The sequence below is a fragment of the Octodon degus genome, unplaced genomic scaffold (genome assembly GCF_000260255.1).
Source record: "Octodon degus isolate 3935 unplaced genomic scaffold, OctDeg1.0 scaffold00062, whole genome shotgun sequence".
NCBI classification, from domain to species: Eukaryota; Metazoa; Chordata; class Mammalia; order Rodentia; family Octodontidae; genus Octodon; species Octodon degus.
The window spans coordinates 2,136,551-2,157,875 of NW_004524638.1; the positions used below are offsets into that span (position 1 = coordinate 2,136,551).

General features: G+C 40.5%; 1 protein-coding gene across 14 annotated transcripts in view; it reads left to right on the plus strand.

Annotated features, from left to right (window-relative positions):
- Positions 1-13,414, plus strand: part of Fam49b (family with sequence similarity 49 member B) — a 141,001-nt gene extending 127,587 nt beyond the window's left edge. For 11 of the 14 annotated variants that reach the window (XM_023718805.1, XM_023718794.1, XM_023718798.1 and 8 more), the window contains 7 exons: positions 51-95; positions 1,049-1,126; positions 3,089-3,205; positions 4,115-4,194; positions 5,377-5,503; positions 6,860-6,930; positions 10,798-10,949. In XM_023718805.1, coding sequence (XP_023574573.1) covers positions 51-95; positions 1,049-1,126; positions 3,089-3,205; positions 4,115-4,194; positions 5,377-5,503; positions 6,860-6,930; positions 10,798-10,861 — 582 coding nt within the window. In that variant the 3' untranslated portion in view covers positions 10,862-10,949. Of the gene's footprint in view, positions 1-50; positions 96-1,048; positions 1,127-3,088; positions 3,206-4,114; positions 4,195-5,376; positions 5,504-6,859; positions 6,931-10,797; positions 10,950-11,894 lie in introns of those variants that run through there. The other 3 variants (XM_023718802.1, XM_023718804.1, XM_023718797.1) reach the window with 3 other exon arrangements.
- The last annotated feature ends 7,911 nt before the right edge of the window (positions 13,415-21,325 follow it).

A 21,325-nucleotide genomic window follows, 5' to 3' on the forward strand; every position in this document is an offset into this window, starting at 1 on the left:
CATATTCACCCACCCAGCATCTAGAGCGAGAGCAGGCTCTTGCTAAACAGTTCGCAGAAATTCTTCACTTCACCCTCCGCTTTGATGAACTCAAGGTAGAATTTTGTGCTGGCCCCTATTGTTTGAAAATCATATGTTGCAAGGGACACTAGGAGGAAAGGCCTGCAGACCTTGTTAAGGTGTATTCAGATGGTGTCCCCTACACATTAGGAAAAGTAGAAAGCTGAGTTTGAGAGTAGGAGCCTTTCTGAGCATATGGCAGATAGCAGATCACCTGGTAGTTGATCTTCATTTTTAGAATCACAGAAACAATAAGTGGAGCTTTTCTTGTCTTTTTCTTTTCTGTTCATTCCTGTTTTTTTCAACATCTTTTACATAAAACATTTCGAAATGTCTTTTGCCCTCTCTCCTCCCCTCCACTGCCACGAGCATCCTTTCTCCTCTTGTCTTGCTCCTCAAGGTACAGAACTTCAGGTTAGGCTCTAGCGTAGTCATTATAGGACCTTGAGCATGTCCTTTGATTTTTTTCAGGGATTTAAGGACATAGTCTGGAAAATGGAAGAGCTAGATTCCTAACTGACATTTCATGGTTGTATCACAGACAGCTAGTTCTCTTTAATACTTGGAGTACAAAAGATGTTCTTACAAAATTTTGTCTGCTTGACGATTTCCCTGTTCATTTAATGTACAGACATGCACACTTTAACTCAAAACAAATGCCTACATAATCCTTCTTAGTTTTGTTTGATAGTACCCATTTTCTTGGTAAATAAGGTATTTTGTATTACCTGAAAATATTGACAAGAAAGTATACTGCCCATGACTGGAAAACAACCTGTATGATTTTTACCTGCTCAGGAATAAGTCAGTACAGTGTTTTAAGCTTTCTTAGAGGATAGAGAATTTTTATTTGTTTAAACCAATTTATATTTAAAATAACTTTAAAAATAGAGAGTATTACATAATTATTTAAAACTATAGACTTTTTAACTTCTTACATTAGCTTTTGGCTTATAATACATTTTTACTTCATAAATATCTTCCTTAGATGACAAATCCTGCCATACAGAATGATTTCAGCTACTACAGAAGAACGTTGAGTCGAATGAGGATTAATAATGTGCCAGTAAGTTAGTGCCTTGAATTAGGGGGGTGGTAAGAATTACTCTTTCTTTGTTTTATTCTTTCCTTTGTTTATTCCTTCACCCATTCATTCAGATGTTTAAGCTAGTATTAAAGTGAGCAATTAGAGACATCCAGAGCTGTGGGAGGAAGGAGAAGACTGTAACAGACCATGTGGTGTTTAGATGTTTTTTGTGTCAGTCTTTTTAAGTTCCCATGGCTTTCTCAATAGGATTGCTTTTTCTGTGTGTGACATTCATACTATAACCTTTTTGTGTATTCTCATTTTAATTATGCAAAAAGTTTTTCAGTTAGTGGTTATGAGGATTTTTTTTGTCCTCATATTCTTAGAATTATGCAGTCCTGAAGAGATACTAACCTTGAATAAGAAAAGTGACTGATACTGTCAAGAGAAGAGAGTGAAGTCCTGGACTGTTCGCACATCTGTGCCTGTTTATGGCTCAAAGAAAAAGGCATGCCTATTCCTGGGATAGCACAGCTTCTCTCCTGATTACTTCAGGCCCATTAATCTCTTGCCATCCTCTTAAATTCCTCTTAAGTACTCGTCCCTACTTCTAAGGAGTTTAGTGCTAGAAGTACAACTTTAAATATAAGGAACACCTGAATTTGCCTGTGTATTTTTAGGACCCTCATTTGCTAATTGGTAAGAAAAGTGGCAAAATTTCAAAACCCAAACGTAGTCTCCATTGGTAGTTTAATAGAGAAATACTTGTATGTGGAGTGGTTAGAAGCATGCAAGTCAAAAAAATTTCTAAAGGAGCCTTTCATTTTCATTGCAGATATACTTAGAAAGTGGTTATACTTAAGACAAAGAACTAGATTGGAAGTCATTGTTTTCCTTGAGGCATTTGTTGTTTTCTTCCATTTGGTTTTATGAGGACCCTGTGGAGCTGACCTCCTTATCTGTCTCATAAATATCTACAATGTAAAATAAAAATAAAATACCCAAATTTTAGTATAGCCATGACTCAGAGGCCAGCAAAAGAAGATATTTTTGTACTGTCATCCAAAGACAGTAATTGCAGATATTGCCAATAGTTTTCCAGTGAGGCACCTTTCATATTTTTTTCTCTACCTTCCTTTTTTATTCTATTTCTATCACAGTTGTGAGCCCAATTCTAGATTTTGGGACAGTCATTCTGCAGCACCATGGCTTATTTATACTACCTGTAATCTTTTTTTCTTTGTAGTAGTCTTCCTACCATTATGAGCTACTTTTCTTAGAAAATGGATTTGTTACTCCCATTTTCTAACACTTCAAGTGGCTCGCCATTCCATTTGGAAGAAAATATAAACTAGAAGTAGCATTTGAAGGCATTCTGCAGTCTGTCCCTGTCTTAATCTTTGGTGATTCCCTCCCCGCTGTTAACACTGAAATGTGGTCTCTGGAGTCATTTGAAATTATTTTTTTACCTGCTGGATAGGAGTAGCTTGTTCATGTGTCCATCATCACCTTTGCAAGCTTAATTCTTCCACGAGACCCTAGTTTCTTCTAGTGTAATTTAATCTTTTTCTCATTCCCTTTTCTGTCATTGTCTGTTAACATTTCTCTGTGGTGCTGTGTAGAACCCTGGTGCATTCATGGTGGAGGGTGGGATTCAGTGTCCTGATCCTCTCTCCTTCCTTTATCACATTTAGAGCAGTCTCTTACAGATAGTAGGAAATCTTCCAAGATTTTATTTAATTCTGTAATAGCATTTAAAATGTTCTGTACATTTTAAAGTATTAATCTTTAAAAAATTGCTAACTATCATTTGTAATGTCTTTATTTTTAAAGAATACTTATGTGCAAATGAAGGCCCAAAATTGAATTTATTAAGTTTTTTTGGATTAGATTAATAAGCATTAATGATGTAACTACTCTCATGGTCCATTTGTAAATGTAAGTACCATATTTAGTAATTGCTGGGCTGATATCTGGCACTTGTACTCTGCTTCCACACAGGCAGAAGGAGAAAATGAAGTGAATAATGAATTAGCAAATCGAATGTCTTTATTTTACGCTGAGGCAACCCCGATGCTGAAAACCTTAAGTGACGCTACAACAAAGTTTGTATCCGAGGTAAGTGCCGCCTCGCAGGTTTGGATTTGCATTGCTGCGCTCCCGCTGGTTCTGGAGGACGACCTCTGCATAGCCCAGCACTTCGAATCTCGCCTGCAAGCTGTGTGCCCAGATGCAGACTGTGAATCCTGGCCTTCCATCGAGCGCCCAGCGCACGTCTGTGTACCTATGGCATTTTCTCTCCAGTGATAAAGTTGACAGTGCATTACATGCGTGGCCTAACTGGGCTTTTGGTTGCCTCTCCCAACCCTGTTGTTTCTCCTGTCTTCTTTTCTGGGTTTTAATATTAACAGAGTATAAGCAAAACAAACAATTCAGGGGTTATCATTTTAAATTTCTTTCCTCACTTCCTTGTATCTCCATCATTGAATGTTGTATTTGGTTTCCTTCCAAAAAAATACTGTGAGTCTGAAAACTGAACCTCAACTCTTAACTATCCATCCACGTGAGGCTACTGTGAATCTGTAAGTTGAGCCTCTGCTCTCACTACCTGTCCGTGTCAGAGCACTGCCCTCTCATCTGGATCATTGCACTTACGCTCTGTTCTGCTTCTTCCACTCTTGCCCCTTGTGTAGTTCTGTCTCTGTAGAGCAGCCAGGTAATGTTAACACATAATCCACATTGCCTCCCTGCTCTGCTTAAAACCTTGCTGGTGATTTCCTGTGTCTCTGCCCTGTATGCTCACAACATCCCTATTCTCACAGTGCTGGCATGGCGGCACTTCTCGGGACATCAAGACTTGGCTGTTCTGCGCATAACTATGTCCCTCAAGCTCAGGACAGTGCTTAGAATCTAGGGAATTATTTAGAAAATTAAGAGACAAATTATAAAGGTACTAACTTTTCATAGTATGCTGATCTTTAATGTTAATAATTTTGCCACTTTTTTTCATCCTCCATGTACTTACAGAATAAAAACTTACCAATAGAAAATACCACTGACTGTTTAAGCACCATGGCTAGTGTATGCAGAGTCATGCTGGAAACGCCGTGAGTATTATAAAGCTGACTTGTCATTTTACTGGTACCATTGAGATAAATCGGTATTTCAGAACGCCCAAATATAAACATGGCTATTTAGAAGGTGGAGATTAAATATATCTTAACTATTGAATAAGCACATAAAAACAAAATTCAAATAATTTTTGCAGTGAATGTCTGGTTAAGCATAGAGATGGTTTACAGGTACATCAGACCAGAGAAACTAATTCAATAGCCTCTTCAGAACAGGAATTTTATGATAGTCTTTTGTTCAGGGAAAGGATTAGAGAAGATACTTAGTTATGCTAATTACTATAATGTCTTTCTCCCAGTTTTAGTAAAGAACATTACCATTTAGCCAAAGACTAGAGTTGTTTGTTTATCCCTCTCTTACTTAGTTTCTTCATTTTTCCACATGAACCTGAATTCTCTTCTGAGTATCTTTTCTCTCTCTTAAAGTATTTGTGTTGTTTTCTACCATGTGTGTTAGCTAGATTTTGCTGTCACTAAGCAGAGAATCCCTCGTGGATTCCTCAATAATGTGTGGTAACTTGTGTTTTTGTGGTACTTTTTATTATCTAAGTACTCTTCTCTATGGAAAAACCTCATGAAGTGGGAGAGTGGTTGTCATTATTCTGGTTGAGCAAGAGAATGAGGTCCTGTGAAGTGTAGGGCCTTGCACACAGGGCCAACCCTACTCATGTGTCAGGATGTCTTCGCCCTGATCTGGGCCCCTTCCACTATGCTGCCACACTGCTTTCTACATATATAAAAGTTCACTTTTCTTTTTCCCAAATGAAAGAAGAGTATGGCTGAATTTTGTAAAATTTAAATGAAACAATAGAATAATTGTTTGGGCCAACCTAGCACCTCAAATATCAAACCTACTTGATCTGTAAAGCTAGTGACATTTCATCATATTATGGGCAACTTTTACTGATGTGCTCTCTGTCAAGCTGAAGGGGTAATATACCGGGGGTGGGCGGGGGGGGGCAGGTCTCTAGGGAGCAGAATATGTGGATGATAACTGCTCCGCCTCCACCCTCTCATCACATTGGGGACCTTAGGGTAGAGAAAGGGGCGTAATGTTAACATTGCTTTTAGAGTTGGAAAGGTTAGGTAGATAGCAACTGAAAGTGGAATCAGCTCATGAAAGAGCTTTGTGACGTTTTCATGTGTTCTGTCCTCCAGGGAATACAGAAGCAGATTTACCAATGAAGAGACAGTGTCATTCTGCTTGCGGGTAATGGTGGGAGTCATAATCCTGTACGACCACGTACATCCAGTGGGAGCATTTGCCAAAACATCCAAGATTGATGTAAGTTATACATTGTTTGCATAATTTCAAATAATCTTTTACATGAAAATTACAGGCTTTTAAGAGCTAGCAGACTGAACTCAACAGAATTCGATTATGGTTTGTGATAATGCTAGATTTTCATTTTCTGTTGTCTTGTCATAGATCTGAGAACCTGTATTCTGCTCCTGTGAAATGACTGAAGGATAGCAACATTATGGAGTACCTCCTTGTAGGGTCCTTCTACATACTGACAATATAGATACTTACAAGGAATTTTCTAATTGTGTCTTTTAATTACTTCGGTGGAGGGCTGCTTTAAAGAGAACATTTGTTTCAAAGTGTATACAAAACGTTAGTAATGTTTAATGTGAAAAGTGGAAAATTTTACTGATTTTTGTGACAATAGCCAGATCTCTCCTTTTCTTGTTTGGTGAGAAGTTTAGAAGTAAAATTATTTTCCGGTTGTTTTGTATTGTAGTTTTTGTCCCCAGCCTTTTACTGTTAGTCAGTATTCTAACTTGTGTTTGGTGAGAATGTTCTTCTTCTTTCCCTTAATAGCTAGTACAGGCTCCTGGCACTTTGAATCTCATTATAGCTCGCCAGCCAGTCTTTGTTCCTTTCATGCACATTTATTGTGTGTATAAAAAAAACCATGAATTAACATTCATCATGCAGTTATTATGTCCCAAGCATGCTATACCCGCTCACACATGTAACTGAAAGTACTAGGATATGGGTGTTGTCTCCTTGTACTAACAGAACAGTGGGTTTTAGGAAATTAAGTAATAGAATTAGTAGTAAATGGTAGGATAGAAGGTTAAACTTTCACATCTGGCTTCTAAAGCTCAGTTCTTTCTATTCATGCTCTGCTTTTTCACTCTGCCTAATAATTTTCCCCATCTTTATTGCGTTATCCCTTCTAGAGGTAGCTTGTCACAAGACCCTGTTGGCTGGATAGCCAATCAGATGAGACACCCTGGCTTCCACAGCTCTAATTCTTCTGTCACCCCGAACAGAGTCCTCTGCAAGCCATGGCTACTTTCACCTGGAAAGCTCCTCTTGTGCTTGCTAGCATGATTAAGTTGTTGCTTAACAAGAAAGCTGCTCCTTAGCAAAAAACCCCCTGGTTTTCATTAGTGTCGATGATACTTTGACTGATTTGGATCTCAAAACATTTTGTTTGACTGACAGATGGAAAATGGAGTAGTACTTAGAGCCCTTCCTCTTTTATTGCTAAGAATGAATAATTTGATATTTTTAGTGTGTAACCTTCCAAATTCAGTAGTTGTAGTCCTGATTTTATTTCATTGTTTTGAAAATTAATGTGATATGAAAAGCAGATATTTTACTTTTTCCATTTTCTTTTTTCCTCAGATGAAAGGTTGTATCAAAGTTCTTAAGGACCAGCCTCCTAATAGCGTAGAAGGTCTTCTAAATGCTCTCAGGTATGTGTGTACCTATGCATAGGAAACAAATGCAAGGAGAATGTTGGGTTTTTGTATGTTTGAAAACATGCTGTAAAATGTGAGTAGCACCTGAAGGATTCAATAAGTGCTCAAGGTAGAAGTCAGGTCATCTGTCCTGCGTGTCCTCCTGTTTGCAGGCTGTGGTTGCAGTGTTTTGTCCTGAAGAAGTCTGTAGTACTTGTAATTCTTCTGTTTTAATTCTAATTTACACTCTCTTTATAAAGAATTAAAAATTAAAACAGATGTGTGTTCACAAAGGAGAACAGCAGCTTCATTTCTTATCTGAAGATTTCACGTTTACTTTCTACTCTTAATGACATAGGATTGCTTATTTTATAATAATTGGGCTGGCCTAATAGCTGACGGACTAAAACATGCTTAGGCAAAGTGCAGCAGGCAAGGTTCAATCCCTGGTGTGCCCTGCTGGTCCCACCCCTGGGGTGCTCTGAGATGGCATTTAAGACTGGGTGTGGTCACACGCGCCTGTAATCCCAGCATTTGGGGAGCTGAAAGCAGGAGAATTGCTATGAATCCCATCTACGTACTCAGACCTAAAGTACAGGAAAAAAATAAAATGAACAAATAATGGTAATTGTAAATAAAATTCAGAACAACTTGGAGAATTTAAAGAAAAATCATATAGTCTTTTCCATATTCATATGAAACACTTAGACATTTTAGCATATATAGCCTAGTGCGTTTCCTTTACACATGGAAATAGTATAGCAGAGCAGTAGCCATCTTTTTACAAAGCAGTACCCTACAAAGTGTTTTATAACTAGCTTTTTTTTGGGGGGGCGGGAAATAATAGCTAGCTGTTTTCCATTATGGGCTGTGGAGACAGCTCAGGAGAATAAGTGCTTGCCTGGCAAGCTTAGGGTCCCAAGTTCAATCCCTGGTACTGCAAAAAAAAAAAAAAATCTATTAAAGTTGTCTGATTGCTGTGTTCATCAGTATAGATCTGTATTGTTTTTGTGCATTTTTATAATGAATATGAAACTATTATTTGATATATTTTCTTTTTTTTTTTTTTTCTTTTGGTGGAACCAGGGATTGAACTCAGGTCCTTGCGCCTGCCAGGCAAGTGCTTATTCCACTGAACTATCTCCCTGGCTCCGATATATTTTCTTATATCTTCAAGTAGTTACTAAAGCTCTTATGGATAAAAAAATATTTTTAAAGGAAGAATCTTAGAATTTTAGAATATATTGTCTACAGACATTTTATTTTTTGTTTTGTTTTGTTTTTTTTGTTTTTGTGGTACTGGGGATTGAACTTGGGACCCTGTGCTTGCCAGGCAAGCACATATTCTACTGAGCTATCTTCCCGGGCCCCAGAGATTTAATTGATACTGTAATTTTCCTAATCCAAAAAATGATTTTTCCATTCTTGACTGTTGGCGATTTAAACACAAAAATATTTGTATAGTTCATGTTTGTGTCATACAGCAAAATGTAGTCTTGTCATTTCAGCTCAATGATAACCTTCAAAGCATTAAGATTATGAAATATGATAAGCAGAGATTCCCTGTGTAAAGAGACCTGTTCCAAATGAACATTATGAGGATTAAAGAACTTAATTGAAAATCCATATAGTGTCAGGCTATGTCAGCCGTCCATGGCCTGGTGTTTACCCCCCACCCCGTAGAATGTGCTGGGGACTGAACTCAGGCAGGCTCTGTCACTGACCTGCAATCCCTAGCACAGCACAGCCCCATCTCTGGATTGACTGTGTCCAAGGAGGCTCCAAGACCTGCTAGAAGCACGTCTGCATCTCACAGCAGAGAGACAGGGGAGAGGAATGCACTTGCAGTTCTTTAATTGTTCTGGAACATTGCTGAGCAGTATTATTTCTAACTTCAGGAGACTTCATCATGTACATTCTTTGGCGCTTTTCGCTAAAGAACAGGGTGAAAAAGAGGTGACATCAGCTACATAGTTACATATGCGTTAGCTATGTGGATAAAACAGAGCAGTTCTGTCTTTGCCCCATCATTTTGCCCTTTATGTAAGTATTCCTTTAAGGATTTTTCTTCTCAGCTTGGCAGCCTACTTTTTCTTCCTTCCACAAACATTTGCTAAATACTTATTTTATGCCAGCATTCCAGTGTGTATTCATTAATAGGCGTGCACTTTGGAAGTGTCACTGTAGAGAGTGTGTAATATCAGGTGCTTAATAAGTGTGTGTGTCTGTCTTTCTGTCCCGCTCCTCCTGCAACTGAAGATTGAATCCCAGCTCTTTTCACTAAGCCAGTGATGCCAATCAGAGATACAAACAGCTAACTGCACGCGTGTCATAGATTCACCACCACTGTGCTAAGCTATACCCGCAGCCTTCTCATGCCCTTTCTTCCCTCCCTCCCTCCTTCCCTTCCTCCCTCCCTCCCTCCCTGCCTTGCTCCTTTTCATTTTATAGTTCGAGACCAAGTCTTGGTAAATTGCTTTCCCAGGCTGGACTCAAACTTTTGATTTTCTTATCTCAGCCTCCCTAAGTGCTGGGATGACAGCTTTATATCACCACACTTGGCTTATGTGTGTTTCTTTGCTTGCCCAAAGATGTACTTGAGTACAGGCAAATTTTATAACTTAATTTTTAAAATTTATTTGAAATGAACCTAACAGTTTAAATTTCTTTAATGCGGAAAGATCATTACTCCTTAAAATGCTATAGTCCATGGAGATTATATGTTAAGTAGCCAGGCATGGTGTTGCTTGTCATTCTGCCTACTCCAGACGCTGAGGGTTATATGTAGCCAGGCTATGCCTTAAAATTTAAAATGGGGCTGAACATTTGGCTGAGTGCTACAGCACTCAACTAACACACAGAAGGCTGAGTTTAATTCCCAGTACTGAAAAAAAAAAAAATTCTTGTAAACTAAATGAATTTCTGAATTATCTCTGAAATATGTCTCACAGCTGAGCATCGCTACTAATCTGGTCCGAAGCCTTGGGCATGTCTCCCTTGGTTCTCAGTGGATGCTCCCTGACGGTTCTCCTACTCTCCACTATACTTCCCCAACAGCCTGAATGATCCTCTAAAGCATAATTGCAGCACTGCCTTGCTTTATCTCCTCCAGCAGCTTTCATCACATGTAATTGCCGGGTACTGTGACTTCCAGCTGTCCACTTGAGCTGTTTTTCTCCTGTCACTATGGCCTCATATAGTACTGTCCTTTTGCTCTTGGGTTATCCCTTCTGTAAGGTTAATGCCTCGTTATGTTTCTCCCTCTGCTAGGTAGGAAGCTTCTAGAACAGTGCTGGGCTGACACACGGGCTTGCTTATTGGAGTTCTGCTATTTGAAGGAATTCATGGTGCATCCTCATACTCATTCTGTTATTAGAGTGTTTATTTTGGATTCTTAGCTTAGATCGCATTCATGAGCAAAATATACCTGCCTGGAAGTTTAAGGCACTTAAAGAACTGAGATTTTTTTAGGGATGTGGATGATAGTAGTAGAACCTTTTAAATACAGAGCCATAAGGGACCAGAAAATAAGTAAATGTTTAGGCTTTGTGGGGCACATGGTCTGTGTTACAGCTACTTAACTCTGCCATTCAGATATATATGGCTGGCTTCTTGGGTGGATTAGTTACTTTTTCGTGAGAGGTAACTGCTTGTTAATGTGAGATGTAGCCTGTGGTTTCAGTAAGGTAGTTACAACTAAGCAAACGCGCAGCTGCTGGTCTCATAGGCGGGAGGATGAGCTGTGTGGGCCTTCTGGGGTAGAGCTGCAGAGAGAAGCCAGCTCACTGTGCGAGATTTGCCTGGCCAGTGGCTCGTCTGCCCTAATTGCAGAACCCGGTGCAGATTTTAATTCCCTCAACTCGATCGCTGTTTGTCTTTTAGGTACACGACAAAACATTTGAATGACGAGACTACCTCCAAGCAGATCAAATCCATGCTGCAATAACAGCTCTGGAGTAAGCACCTGCCGTAGCGAGAAGACAGTGTTCTGCAGTGACTGAGAATGCACAGTTTTTTAGGGATTGCAATTACTATCTCATTTACTCTTGCTTTTATTCCTTTCCTCTGTTCCTCTTCCCTCTTTTTTAATCATGTTCTTGACTTCTTTTCTGTGCCAAAATCAGTACAGTTACACTCTGAAGGGAGAATGTCCTTTCAGACAGGCCATCTAAGGCAGCTAATTATGCATTGCATTAGGGTCTCTACTGAGAACAATTCCGTGACTTGAACTAAATATTTTTAAATGTGGATTTTTTTTGAAAACTAATATTTAATATTGCTTCTCCTGCATGGCAAGACTGCCTATTCTGCTATTTAAAAATCCTCAATGACTTTATTTTCTACTGCCGCTTTTTTCATGTGCAACCAAAATGAAAATGTTTAAATTAAATGTGTTGTACAAATGGTACCCAACACAAACTTTTTTTAAATTAGTAAGACTTTTGTTTAAAGTTTTAAGTTTGCATTTTGACCTTTTTTGTAAGGATGTATGTTGTGTGTTTAACCTTTATTAACTAACGTTAAAAACTGTGATGTGTGCGTAGAATATTACGTATGCATGTTCATGTTTAAAGAATGGCTGTTGATGATAAAATAAAAATCAGCTTTCATTTAAAAATAAATAAATAAATAAAGTTCATGTTTAAAGAATGGCTGTTGATGATAAAATAAAAATCAGCTTTCATTTTTCTAAGTGTGGCTTGTTTACTGATGTTTTGTTTTTAGGCTTCTTAGGTGTCCATTGTGTATATTTTTATGGAATGCATAAAAACATTACATAATTTCTCCTTTTTTCAGAGAATAGATAGCAGTGTTCTTTTCCATGGTATTTTTTCTCCCATTATCTATGTAAATAATTTTAATTGCTTTTAATATTTTGCTGTATATAATAAGACCAGGGATATTGACCTGACTTTATTTGTAATTTACTGTTGTGTAGACACAGTGGTGGGTAAAAACCAACTTGCTTGAATTCTCAGTTTCAGGAGTGAAAGGGCAACAATGTAAAGCAAAGTGGTGTGGCAGGAAGAGCAGCCCTGAAAGTTGATAGGGGCATGAGCAGGAGAGGGACTTCCAAGAAGAGAACAGAAGGCCATGAATCACCAGTGGGGAGAAAACTGCTGTGTTTGTGCTTTAAGGTCTTGAACCCTAAATCGTGAAATCTAAATTTAAGGAGAAGCTGCGTGAAGACTGCCTGATCCAGCCATGCCAGCAGCTCAGTGACAAGAGCACCTGAGGGATGGCACACGTGTGCTGGTTGGCCACGGAGGGAGGAGAATCCCTGAGCCTGCCCACGGCCTTCTCTGCTCCTAGTGCCAGGTCATGGCAACCAGCCCTTACTGATCAAATTGTGCCACCTCGTGCCGCCTTCTCCCTGTGCTCCTGTTGCACACCGTGTCTCCAGCCGAGCTTGATGGCATGCTGTGCACAGCTTGTTTATTCGTGTGGTGTTGCTTCCATAACTGATCTCACTGGAAACTGCATCTGACTTCCTCTTTCTCCTACCTGTCTGATGAACACCAACTGTCAACTTTCAGGGATCAGTTTATGTTACCTCTTTCAAGAAGTTTTCTGGATAATGTTGACCATGCTTTCTGCATATCTAAGAGAATTGTAATAAGTTGACTTGTGTTTGGAACCTGTACATGTGACCTTATTTCTAGGTGACATTCAGGAGCTGGAGGTGACATTTGGGACTCAGGTGGACCATAGATCCAATGACAGTTCCTTAGCAAAGAAAGGAAACCATACAGAGCAGAAACCATGGAGGATGGCAGGCGAGGCAAGCACTGTGTCTACGAGCCAAGGAAGGCTAATTGCTGGAGCCACAAGCAGAAGGGAGCGTCCTGAAGTCTTCCACAGAACACTCAGAACCAATCTGACTGATGTTTTGAGTTCTCACTTTTGTTCTCTAGGGTGTGAAAAGGTGAATTTCTATTGTTGCAAGCCATCCAGTTTGTAGTAAGTTGTTACAGCAGCCCTTGGAATTTCATGCAAGTGTTTCATACAACATCTCTGCTATTTAAATGCACTTTTGGCTGTCTTTTCTGATACTATGAGAAGCATAGTGTCAGGATCTGAGAAGATGGTATTAGAACTTTACGGAAGAGCCATGTCTTGATAATCCTTCAGTGTTCCAGGGAAGGATCTTGCACAGAACCCATGTCTGAATAGGTGCCAAATGAATGGTTAAAGTGAGTACTATAAAAATAATAATTCAGCTGAAATAATGTAGTACTACCACTATGGCCTATTCAGGTAACAGGTCATATTCTGCATGTTGAAGAGTAAGCAAAAGAAAAGTCTCAGCTCTAGCCCAGGAGTCAGCAAACTGGTCAGTGGGCCAGTCCATCCACTGTCTTTTTGTACGTCCTGTGAGCTAAAAACAGTTTTAAAAGGATTTAAAAAAAAAATGTTTTTTAGAAGGTTGAATAAGTATTTTGTAGCATGAGATAAGTATATGAAATTCAGATTTCAATGTTGATAAATAAAATTTTATTGGAACATAGCTTCACTTGTTTATATATTATTTCTTTGGCTAATCTCACCATGGCAGCAGAATTGAATTGTGACAGAGTCCATGCAGCCCTCAGAAGCTAAAGTACTTATCTGTCTCCTACAGAATTTGCTTATTCCCTTAGTTAACAAGATCAGGTTTACTTGGAAACGTAGAATAACAGAAACAAAGTTTTGTAGTAAGACAGAAGGAGAGTAGCTTCAACTTCAGGTGTTTCTTGCTATTCAGCTCAGTGAGAGAAAACAGATATTTTGCCTCCTGCCAAAGCTTGGCTGTACAGTGGTGTCAGCCTTAGGGATGAGGGTTGCAGGTCTGGGAACAATCTCATTGGGAAGAAGGCTGCGGTTACCTAGCAGGGCTTATCCTGCCGGCAGAGACAGGTGTGAACTCACTCTGGTGGAGGTAGATCTTACTGTGCCAGCGTGACCTCTGTCTACTGCCATCAGCTCTGAAGCTTCTCTGGTCAGTGTGCTTAGTCATTCTGTACCTGGCCCTTGTGCCACTTGATGACAACAGAATAGCATCACATCAACTCTTCTAGCACCTGTTCCCACCGCCCCTTTCCTGCAGCCCTCAATGTGGCTGAACAACATTTCTCAACCAGTTGAACAACAAAGCATTCCAAACTATTTCAAGATTGTGTCAAGGATTAGACCTAAAAGGATAATTGCTACTTGTGTGCAAATTTAGGATTTTAAACTTGCAGTGCCATTCTAGTTCTTGCCATTTGTGGTTTGCTGTAAATGCCACTCCAAAAATTCTATCTCTTCACAGCATTTTTCACAATCTTTAAACTTGATGTAACCAGAGGAAATTGGTGGAAAGATGAGCCAGAAGCCATTTCATGTCTTTGGAACTCTTTGTTTATCTTTTTTTTTAAAATTTTATTTATATATATGTGTGTGTGTGTGTGTGTGTGTGTGTGTGTGTGTGTGGCCAGCTCAGCCCACCAGGGGGCGGGGCTGGCTGGCATGTGGTGCTGGGGAATTGAACCGCGGTCCCTGTGCTTTGCTAAGCTTGTTCTAAGTAGGTGCTTTAGACCACTGAGCCATCTCACCAGCCCCTCTTTGTTTATCTTATCAGTGAAATTAGACAGTGGTTTGATGTTTCGTGATCTTCAATAATGCTTGGTTCCTTGTCAGAAACATACTTCTCTGTAGGGTCTTCAAAGGTGTTACTAATGTTCATAGCTTTAGGTAGTGGACTTGAATGTATTTCAGCCTCCTCTTTAACTCAGTGTGACTTTGGTTAAGTGATGTCCTCATGGGGGAGTCTCCAAACACATCTCTAGGGTGGCCCTGAGAATTACACTAGTTTACGCCCATAATGTCCTATACATACTGAAAGTTGATTTTCACATTAAGGACTTTGTAAAGAATATGGGTAAGTCTATTTTGTGTTTGGCATTTTAAGTGCACAAAGCAATCTTTTATATTTAATTAATGCCCTGTGAAGATCTTGATGCCTTTTCAATTTTGAATCCTGAACAGCCAGCCTGGGAAGTAGTGCTGTTGAGCAGTTTGTTTGATGGCAGCGGAGTCGTAGTGCATGTGCAGCTCTGTGGATTCTGTCTGCTGTGATACCTGTCAGTCTCTGTAAGAGGGAGGTGCAGGCAGGGGACTAAGGGTCAGATGTAGAAAGCCTTCAACATCACCACACACCTGTTGCTCTGCAGCATTGGAGGCTTAGAGCAAAGGAGTGAGAAGATCTATTTGCAAAGCTTTACTTCAGCTGTCCCTAGAAAATAAAAGACAGGAGCAGAGACAGCAGTTCAACAATTGAAATAATTGAGGCAAGAAATGACATCAGGCATAGTGGTGCATTCCTGTAACTTGGCACTCGAGGCAGAACCCTGCAACTTTGAGGCCTGCCTGGGCTGTGTAGTTCAAGGTCAGCCTGAGCTACATGGCGAGACCCTGTCTTTAAACAAGGTGGTAAGTTGTGGCTGTGGTGACTTGGGAGACAGGGATGAACTTTGAAAGACTTTCCAACTGACAATACAGGTATGAGAGCAGAGTATAGAGTAGACTTAGCTCCTGGAAGGATGCACGGTGATTGGAGGGCTGAAGTGGAGCAGACTGCAGGACTGAATAGCAGAGAGATAGTTTCTAAACCTGGTAAGCACTGCTCTTTGCCCTGCAGGCTCTGTGTGGTGATTATTCAGGGAGCGGCTTGGAAGAGTTGGATATGGGGTGGACCAATTGGCCAGAGCTAACTGACAGATTCCAGAATGAACTTAATTAGGACATTGTTACTTCAAATTATAGTGACTTCTCTTTTCAGGCAAAGGTTACTCTTTAAGTTGAACCTAAAAGGATATATCATGCACACTGGAACCTTTATTAATACATCAACTAAACCCTGGGAGAAAACATTTTCATTGTCACCATGTCCATTTTGTCTTCTCAGCAAAAGCACCAATTCTTGCTTGGAAAGAAGACAGAGGTCAATCGAAACAGTGACATTCAAGGGGTGGGACAGTTGGAGAAGGCTGGCTAGAGAGTAGGGCAAGAGCTGGTGAGTGGAGAAGGGGTGGCTGTAGGAGAGGAAGGCAGAGGCGAAGGAAAGAGGATTAGCTTTATGTAACAAGATACAACATGCCAGGTCTGCCACTCAACTTGTTCATAAGTTTCAGCTTCAATATGAAGCAGTTTAAAACAAAAACTCAGAACCTGCTTTTTCCATGCTAAATATCTTGGCAAGGGTGCCATTACACATAGTAATGAACTTGAGATAGTACAAATTAGAGTTATCAAAACATTGCAGCCTGAATAACATACCAAAAAAAGCTCATTTACATAAAATATTCCTGACTGGTTGAAACTTAACAGTATAAAACATGCATTTTAGAATCTTTACTAAGTTCAAAAAGTACTAGTGTCTGTATGGAACAGTTCCTGTTCAAAGCTGAAGTATGGTCAAAACTTAGATAACGCATTCTAAAGCTAAGAAATACTGAGTTTTTGTTGATGAGGAGGTATAAACTCAGCGCTTTGGGGCTTTCTCATGCTGCAAAGGGCTATTTCTCTGGTTCACTCAAAGCAGCAGATGATGAAGTCCACAGTTGCCATTAAGCTCAATAAAGGGCAAGAGGGCTCGAACCCAGCCCTAACCTCCTCAGGAAGCGTGGCTACTGTGTCCACAAGATAGGAAGTGTGAGGACCAAAGACACACTGTTCTGCTAGCTAAAGAGATAGCGAACTACCCCTCCTTCCACCCTAAGAGCTCCTTCCCAAGGTAAATAAATATACAAAGGGGGAAAAATAAGATACACTTATCTAGAGTAAGGATTTCAAAATATTAATGTAATCCCTACTTTAAAAAATTTACCTAGAGTCATCTGCCCACTGAACAAGATAAAGCTTTTTGGTTTTAAGGCCTCTTGCAGGCAGAGGTATTGATGATCTGATGTTGAGGACCATAAATTGTAAAGACCCAGTTGCCTGTGGAGGGGGAGGTTTCCATGGAGGAATGAAAACTCAGGAAAGAAGTAATTGATGAAGGAGGGGAAAGTCATGCTGAGATCTTGGAAAGGGGAGCTTCAGAGAACCTAAGTTTAGTAGGGGACAAGTTGATGCCTGTGCAGTTAGACTTACCCATGCTGAGGGTGGGCTCGTTAGAGTAGCATCTGGTGGGGACGTTTGAGTGCGATGAGATAGACTCATGAGGACTTTTCCAACAGCTTGGCCACAGCAGGGGTGCTGAGGATCACTGTAAGGGCCCAGACCAGTGGGGTTGCAGAGCTGTGTGGAGAGGCCTTTCAGGAGGACTTTGTCTCCTGGTTGGAACTGCAGAGGCACTGAGGTGTGATCAGGGTTAGGTAGGCTCTGGTCTGCATGAGATTGAAGGAGGTTGCATTGAGGGAAGAGTGGGAAGGTAGTTGATGAGAAGACTAGGCTAGGTGAGAGGGGTCTGGAAGAGATGCAGCCTGTCATACATGAGTTTAAGTGGGCTGAGTCTGAGGGTTGTGGGACGAGGAGGGTTGATAGGCCAACAGTTCACACCCATGCAGCAGTTAGTGCCAGGTGTGTCAGCTAGGACTAGAGGTTTATCGTTACTGATGACTCCCATTGGAGACTGAAGAAACCATGACTGTGTTGAAGAGGAGGAGTACTGATATATTGATGCAGGCTGGGCTTGAGATCAAGGGTTTTAAGATCAGCAGCAAGGGCTTGGCTAAAGAAGTAAGGCCTATCTCTGAACCCCTGAGGCAGGACTGTCCATGTGAGCTACCGAGATCGAGAATGAGATCAGTCCATGTGAAGGCAAAGAGGTCCTGGCAATCTGTAAGGGAGTGATCAAGAAAGCATATGGGCTGGAGTCTCTTGATGTTTGGGGGCTATCAGGTATTGGGGAATGTAGGGAAATGCTGCGGGATCTCTGAGCCACATCAGTCTAGGAACAGCATGTATGGCACAAGTGGGACTGGAAGTGTCTCAGAGTATATGGTCCGCAAGGGATGAGCCGGATGTACACTGAGATTGGGTTTGTAGGATGTATATGGTAGAGGGAGAAAGAGGTGAGAGATAAGTGTAGTTTTTGGAGGAGGTCTCCTCCCACGAAAGGTATGGCACAGGTTGGAATCACGAGAAAATTATGAGCGAAGAACTGTTTGAAGTCAAGGAATGGGCCTGTCTGAAGAGGTCATCACCCACTATGGAGACTGTAGAGCTACTATAAAGAATGCAAGAAGAAGACTATATATGGTCTTCATGTCAGCAAGAAGAGTTTTTCTTTGACCTGAGATGTCCAGTGAGACTCGGGACTCTACGAAAGTACCTCGATGTGGCCCGTGGAATCCAAGCCCTGTTGTGCTTCAGTGGCAAGACAACAGGTCAAGTATTGATGGATCTGGCTGTATTGAGTTTTCCTATGAGGGCAGGGAGTTAGTGGATGGCTTATCTGGTCTCTGGCTAGAACAGCCACACTTTTAGTAACTCTTGAGATTGTAGATGGCCCAGTGATGGCTGTAGGTTGGGGCAGGCTTGTGTCCAGTGTCCCTCTTTGTCACACATGAAACCATCCAGGAAGGGCATGGGTGGCAGTTTTTTAGGCTCACCATTACCTTGTTAAGGTCCTGCTGTGATGGAATTCTTGAGTTTTGCATCCAAAAGTTGGTCTTGTGTGTAGTTTATTTTGGTCTCTATTATTGAAGACACGGAAAGTTAGTTTTTCTGTAGGGTTTGAGGGCTGAGATTTATCTTTTTAGCTTGGCAGAAATGTCAGGAACAGATAGGGATATAAAATAGGAATTAATAACTTGATTATTAGAATTTTATCTGAGTATCAAGACCTTTGAAATGTAAAGTGTATTTCTGGCCAGGTTGAATTATGATGACCTTTTTTAGGTTTGTAATTATGAGAGACTAGTCAGAACTTTTGTAGGTCATTTAGCAGAGATCTCTTAGAAGAAGAATTTGGAAAAAGGTAAAAACCTCTTATTTATGGTTAATATATATGTTTAGATCTAATACAGTGTATTAGGTTTCAGTGAGAGCAGGCAAACTGAGCAGGTGTAAGGATTAGGCACAGCACAATAGAGCAGCATTGACAAAGTGCAAGTCTTAGACTTGTAGACTGTCAGTGAGAAAAGCTGCGCTGTTTATTATGGCAGCGTACTGTGTAAAGGTGGCTGAAGGGGTGAAGAGAGAGAGTGAGGTATCACTTTAGTCCCTGAAAGTTAAGAGGTCAGAAAGTGAAGCAGAGGCTGTAGGGGAGGCGCTTGGATGGCAGGGTTCTGTAGGAGTCTTTAGTGGGGCCTGTGGCCGCTGCTGTGGTGGGTGAAAGGAGAAGGGGTTGGTTGATGGGATGAGGGTGGAGGAGATTGGGCTGGGGCCTGTGGGTGCCAAGGGGCAGGATCATCATGCACTTCAGGAAAGGCAGGGGAAGAGAGATCTTCTGGGCCCCAATGAATGTTGCAATGCAGGGGACTTAGCAAGGAGAATTTGTTGGGAGGAACACAAGATGCATAATTGAGGGCGAGTGGAGGGCAAAGAAAACTCAAACATAGCAACAGAAGTTTGTTTGTTTGTTTGTCTTACTTTCTCTATAGACATTTTATTTCATACATTAACATACTGCTCTACACTATTATGGTACTTAAGTATGCTAGGAGCACAATAATATGAGTTCAAGTACTATTATAGTTTGCCTCTTATGAGTTTGCTTGTATGTAACAAATTCAGATTCTGTGCAGAGGCTTACGTACACTGACATAACACATTGCTCATATGTGTAGTATTGTATTTTAATGCAACCTGATAAATTAGGTCAGTCCCAACTGCTAAATCCAGTCTCCTCTCATTAGTATGAGTTCTTTGATTCCATTGGGAGCATCAAAGAGTTTAAGAAGACAACTCAAGTTGAAGATTTTCCCAGTGATTCCATTAAATTCTGTCTAAATTTTCTGGTGAATAATTAAGAATTCATAGTGTAGAAGTAGAATTTTTCACACTCAATATGCATCAAGTCTATCCTACATGAAATACCTGGTGTACAAGACACATTTTCTTCCAGAAGGAATGAGCATTATTCATTGCATTGTCAGGGTTTGATTCCATTATGAGTTTGTTGGTTTACAGTAAGATTTCTCTTTGAGGAGAAGCCTTTTCCACAGTCACTGCAAATAAAGCGTTTTTCTCCTAAGAGTTCTCTGATGAACAAATAGGCTGCTTTTCACATTGAAGCCTTTACTACACTCGCTGTGTGCATATGGTTTCTCTCCAGTATGAATCTGCTTATGTAAAATGAGCTCACTTTCCATGACCAAGCCTTTTCCACATTCACATGTATGTGATTTCTCTTTTATATGAATCTGCTGATGTGTAATGAGATAACGTCTCATGGTGAAGTCTTTTCCACATTCACTGCACATAAAACATTTCTCTCCAGAATGCGTTCACCGACGTACAGCAAGATTGCTCGTAAAGGCAAAACCTGTTCCACATGTACTGCATAGATAGGGTTTCTCTCCAGTATGAATTTGCTGATGTATCATGAATGCACTGTTCAGAATGAAACCTTTCCCACATTCACTACATTTGTAAGGGTTCTCTCCAGTATGTGTTCGTTGATGTACAATCAGTGGACTCTTCACAGAGAAGCCTCTCCCACTTTCACTGCAAATGAAGGGTTTCTCTCCTGTATGAGATCGCTGATGTATAATGAGTGCAGCTTTCACGGTGAAGCCTTTCCCACATTCATTGCATATACGTGTTTCTCTAATACATGATTTATCTGATGTACAATGAGATTACTATTCCTAAGAAATCCTTTTCCACATTCAATACATACATACGGTTTCTCTCCTGTATGAATTCGCTGTTGTTCAATCAGATGATGTTTTATGGCAGAGCCTCTCCCATTCATTGCATATGTGTGGTTTCTCCCCTCAGTGGTTTCGTTGATGTATGCTGGCATAGCACTTTGTGGTGAAGTGCTTCCCACATGCATTGCATATGTAGGGCTTCTCTCCTGTATGAGTTCGCTGATGTATGATAAGCATGCTTTTCCCAATGAAGCCTTTTCCACACTCACTACATACTTAGGACTTCTCTCCAGAGTGATTTCTCTGACGTATGATGAGATTACACTTGCCTGGGAACCCTTTACCACACTCATTTGCATACATAGGGCTTCTCTCCAGTGTGAATTCATTGATGTTCTATCAAATGCCTCTCCATGGTAAAGGCTTTTCCTCATTCACTGCACGTAAATGAATGCTCTTTCTTCTGAATTCTCTGGTGCTCATTGAGCCTGGACTTTCTGGAGAATGCTTTTGCACACATATTGCACCCTGATAAAGGCTTTCCCACATTCATTACATACATATTCTCTCTCTCTCTCTCTCTCTCTCTCTCTCTCTCTCTCTCTCTCTCTCTCTCTCTCTCTCTC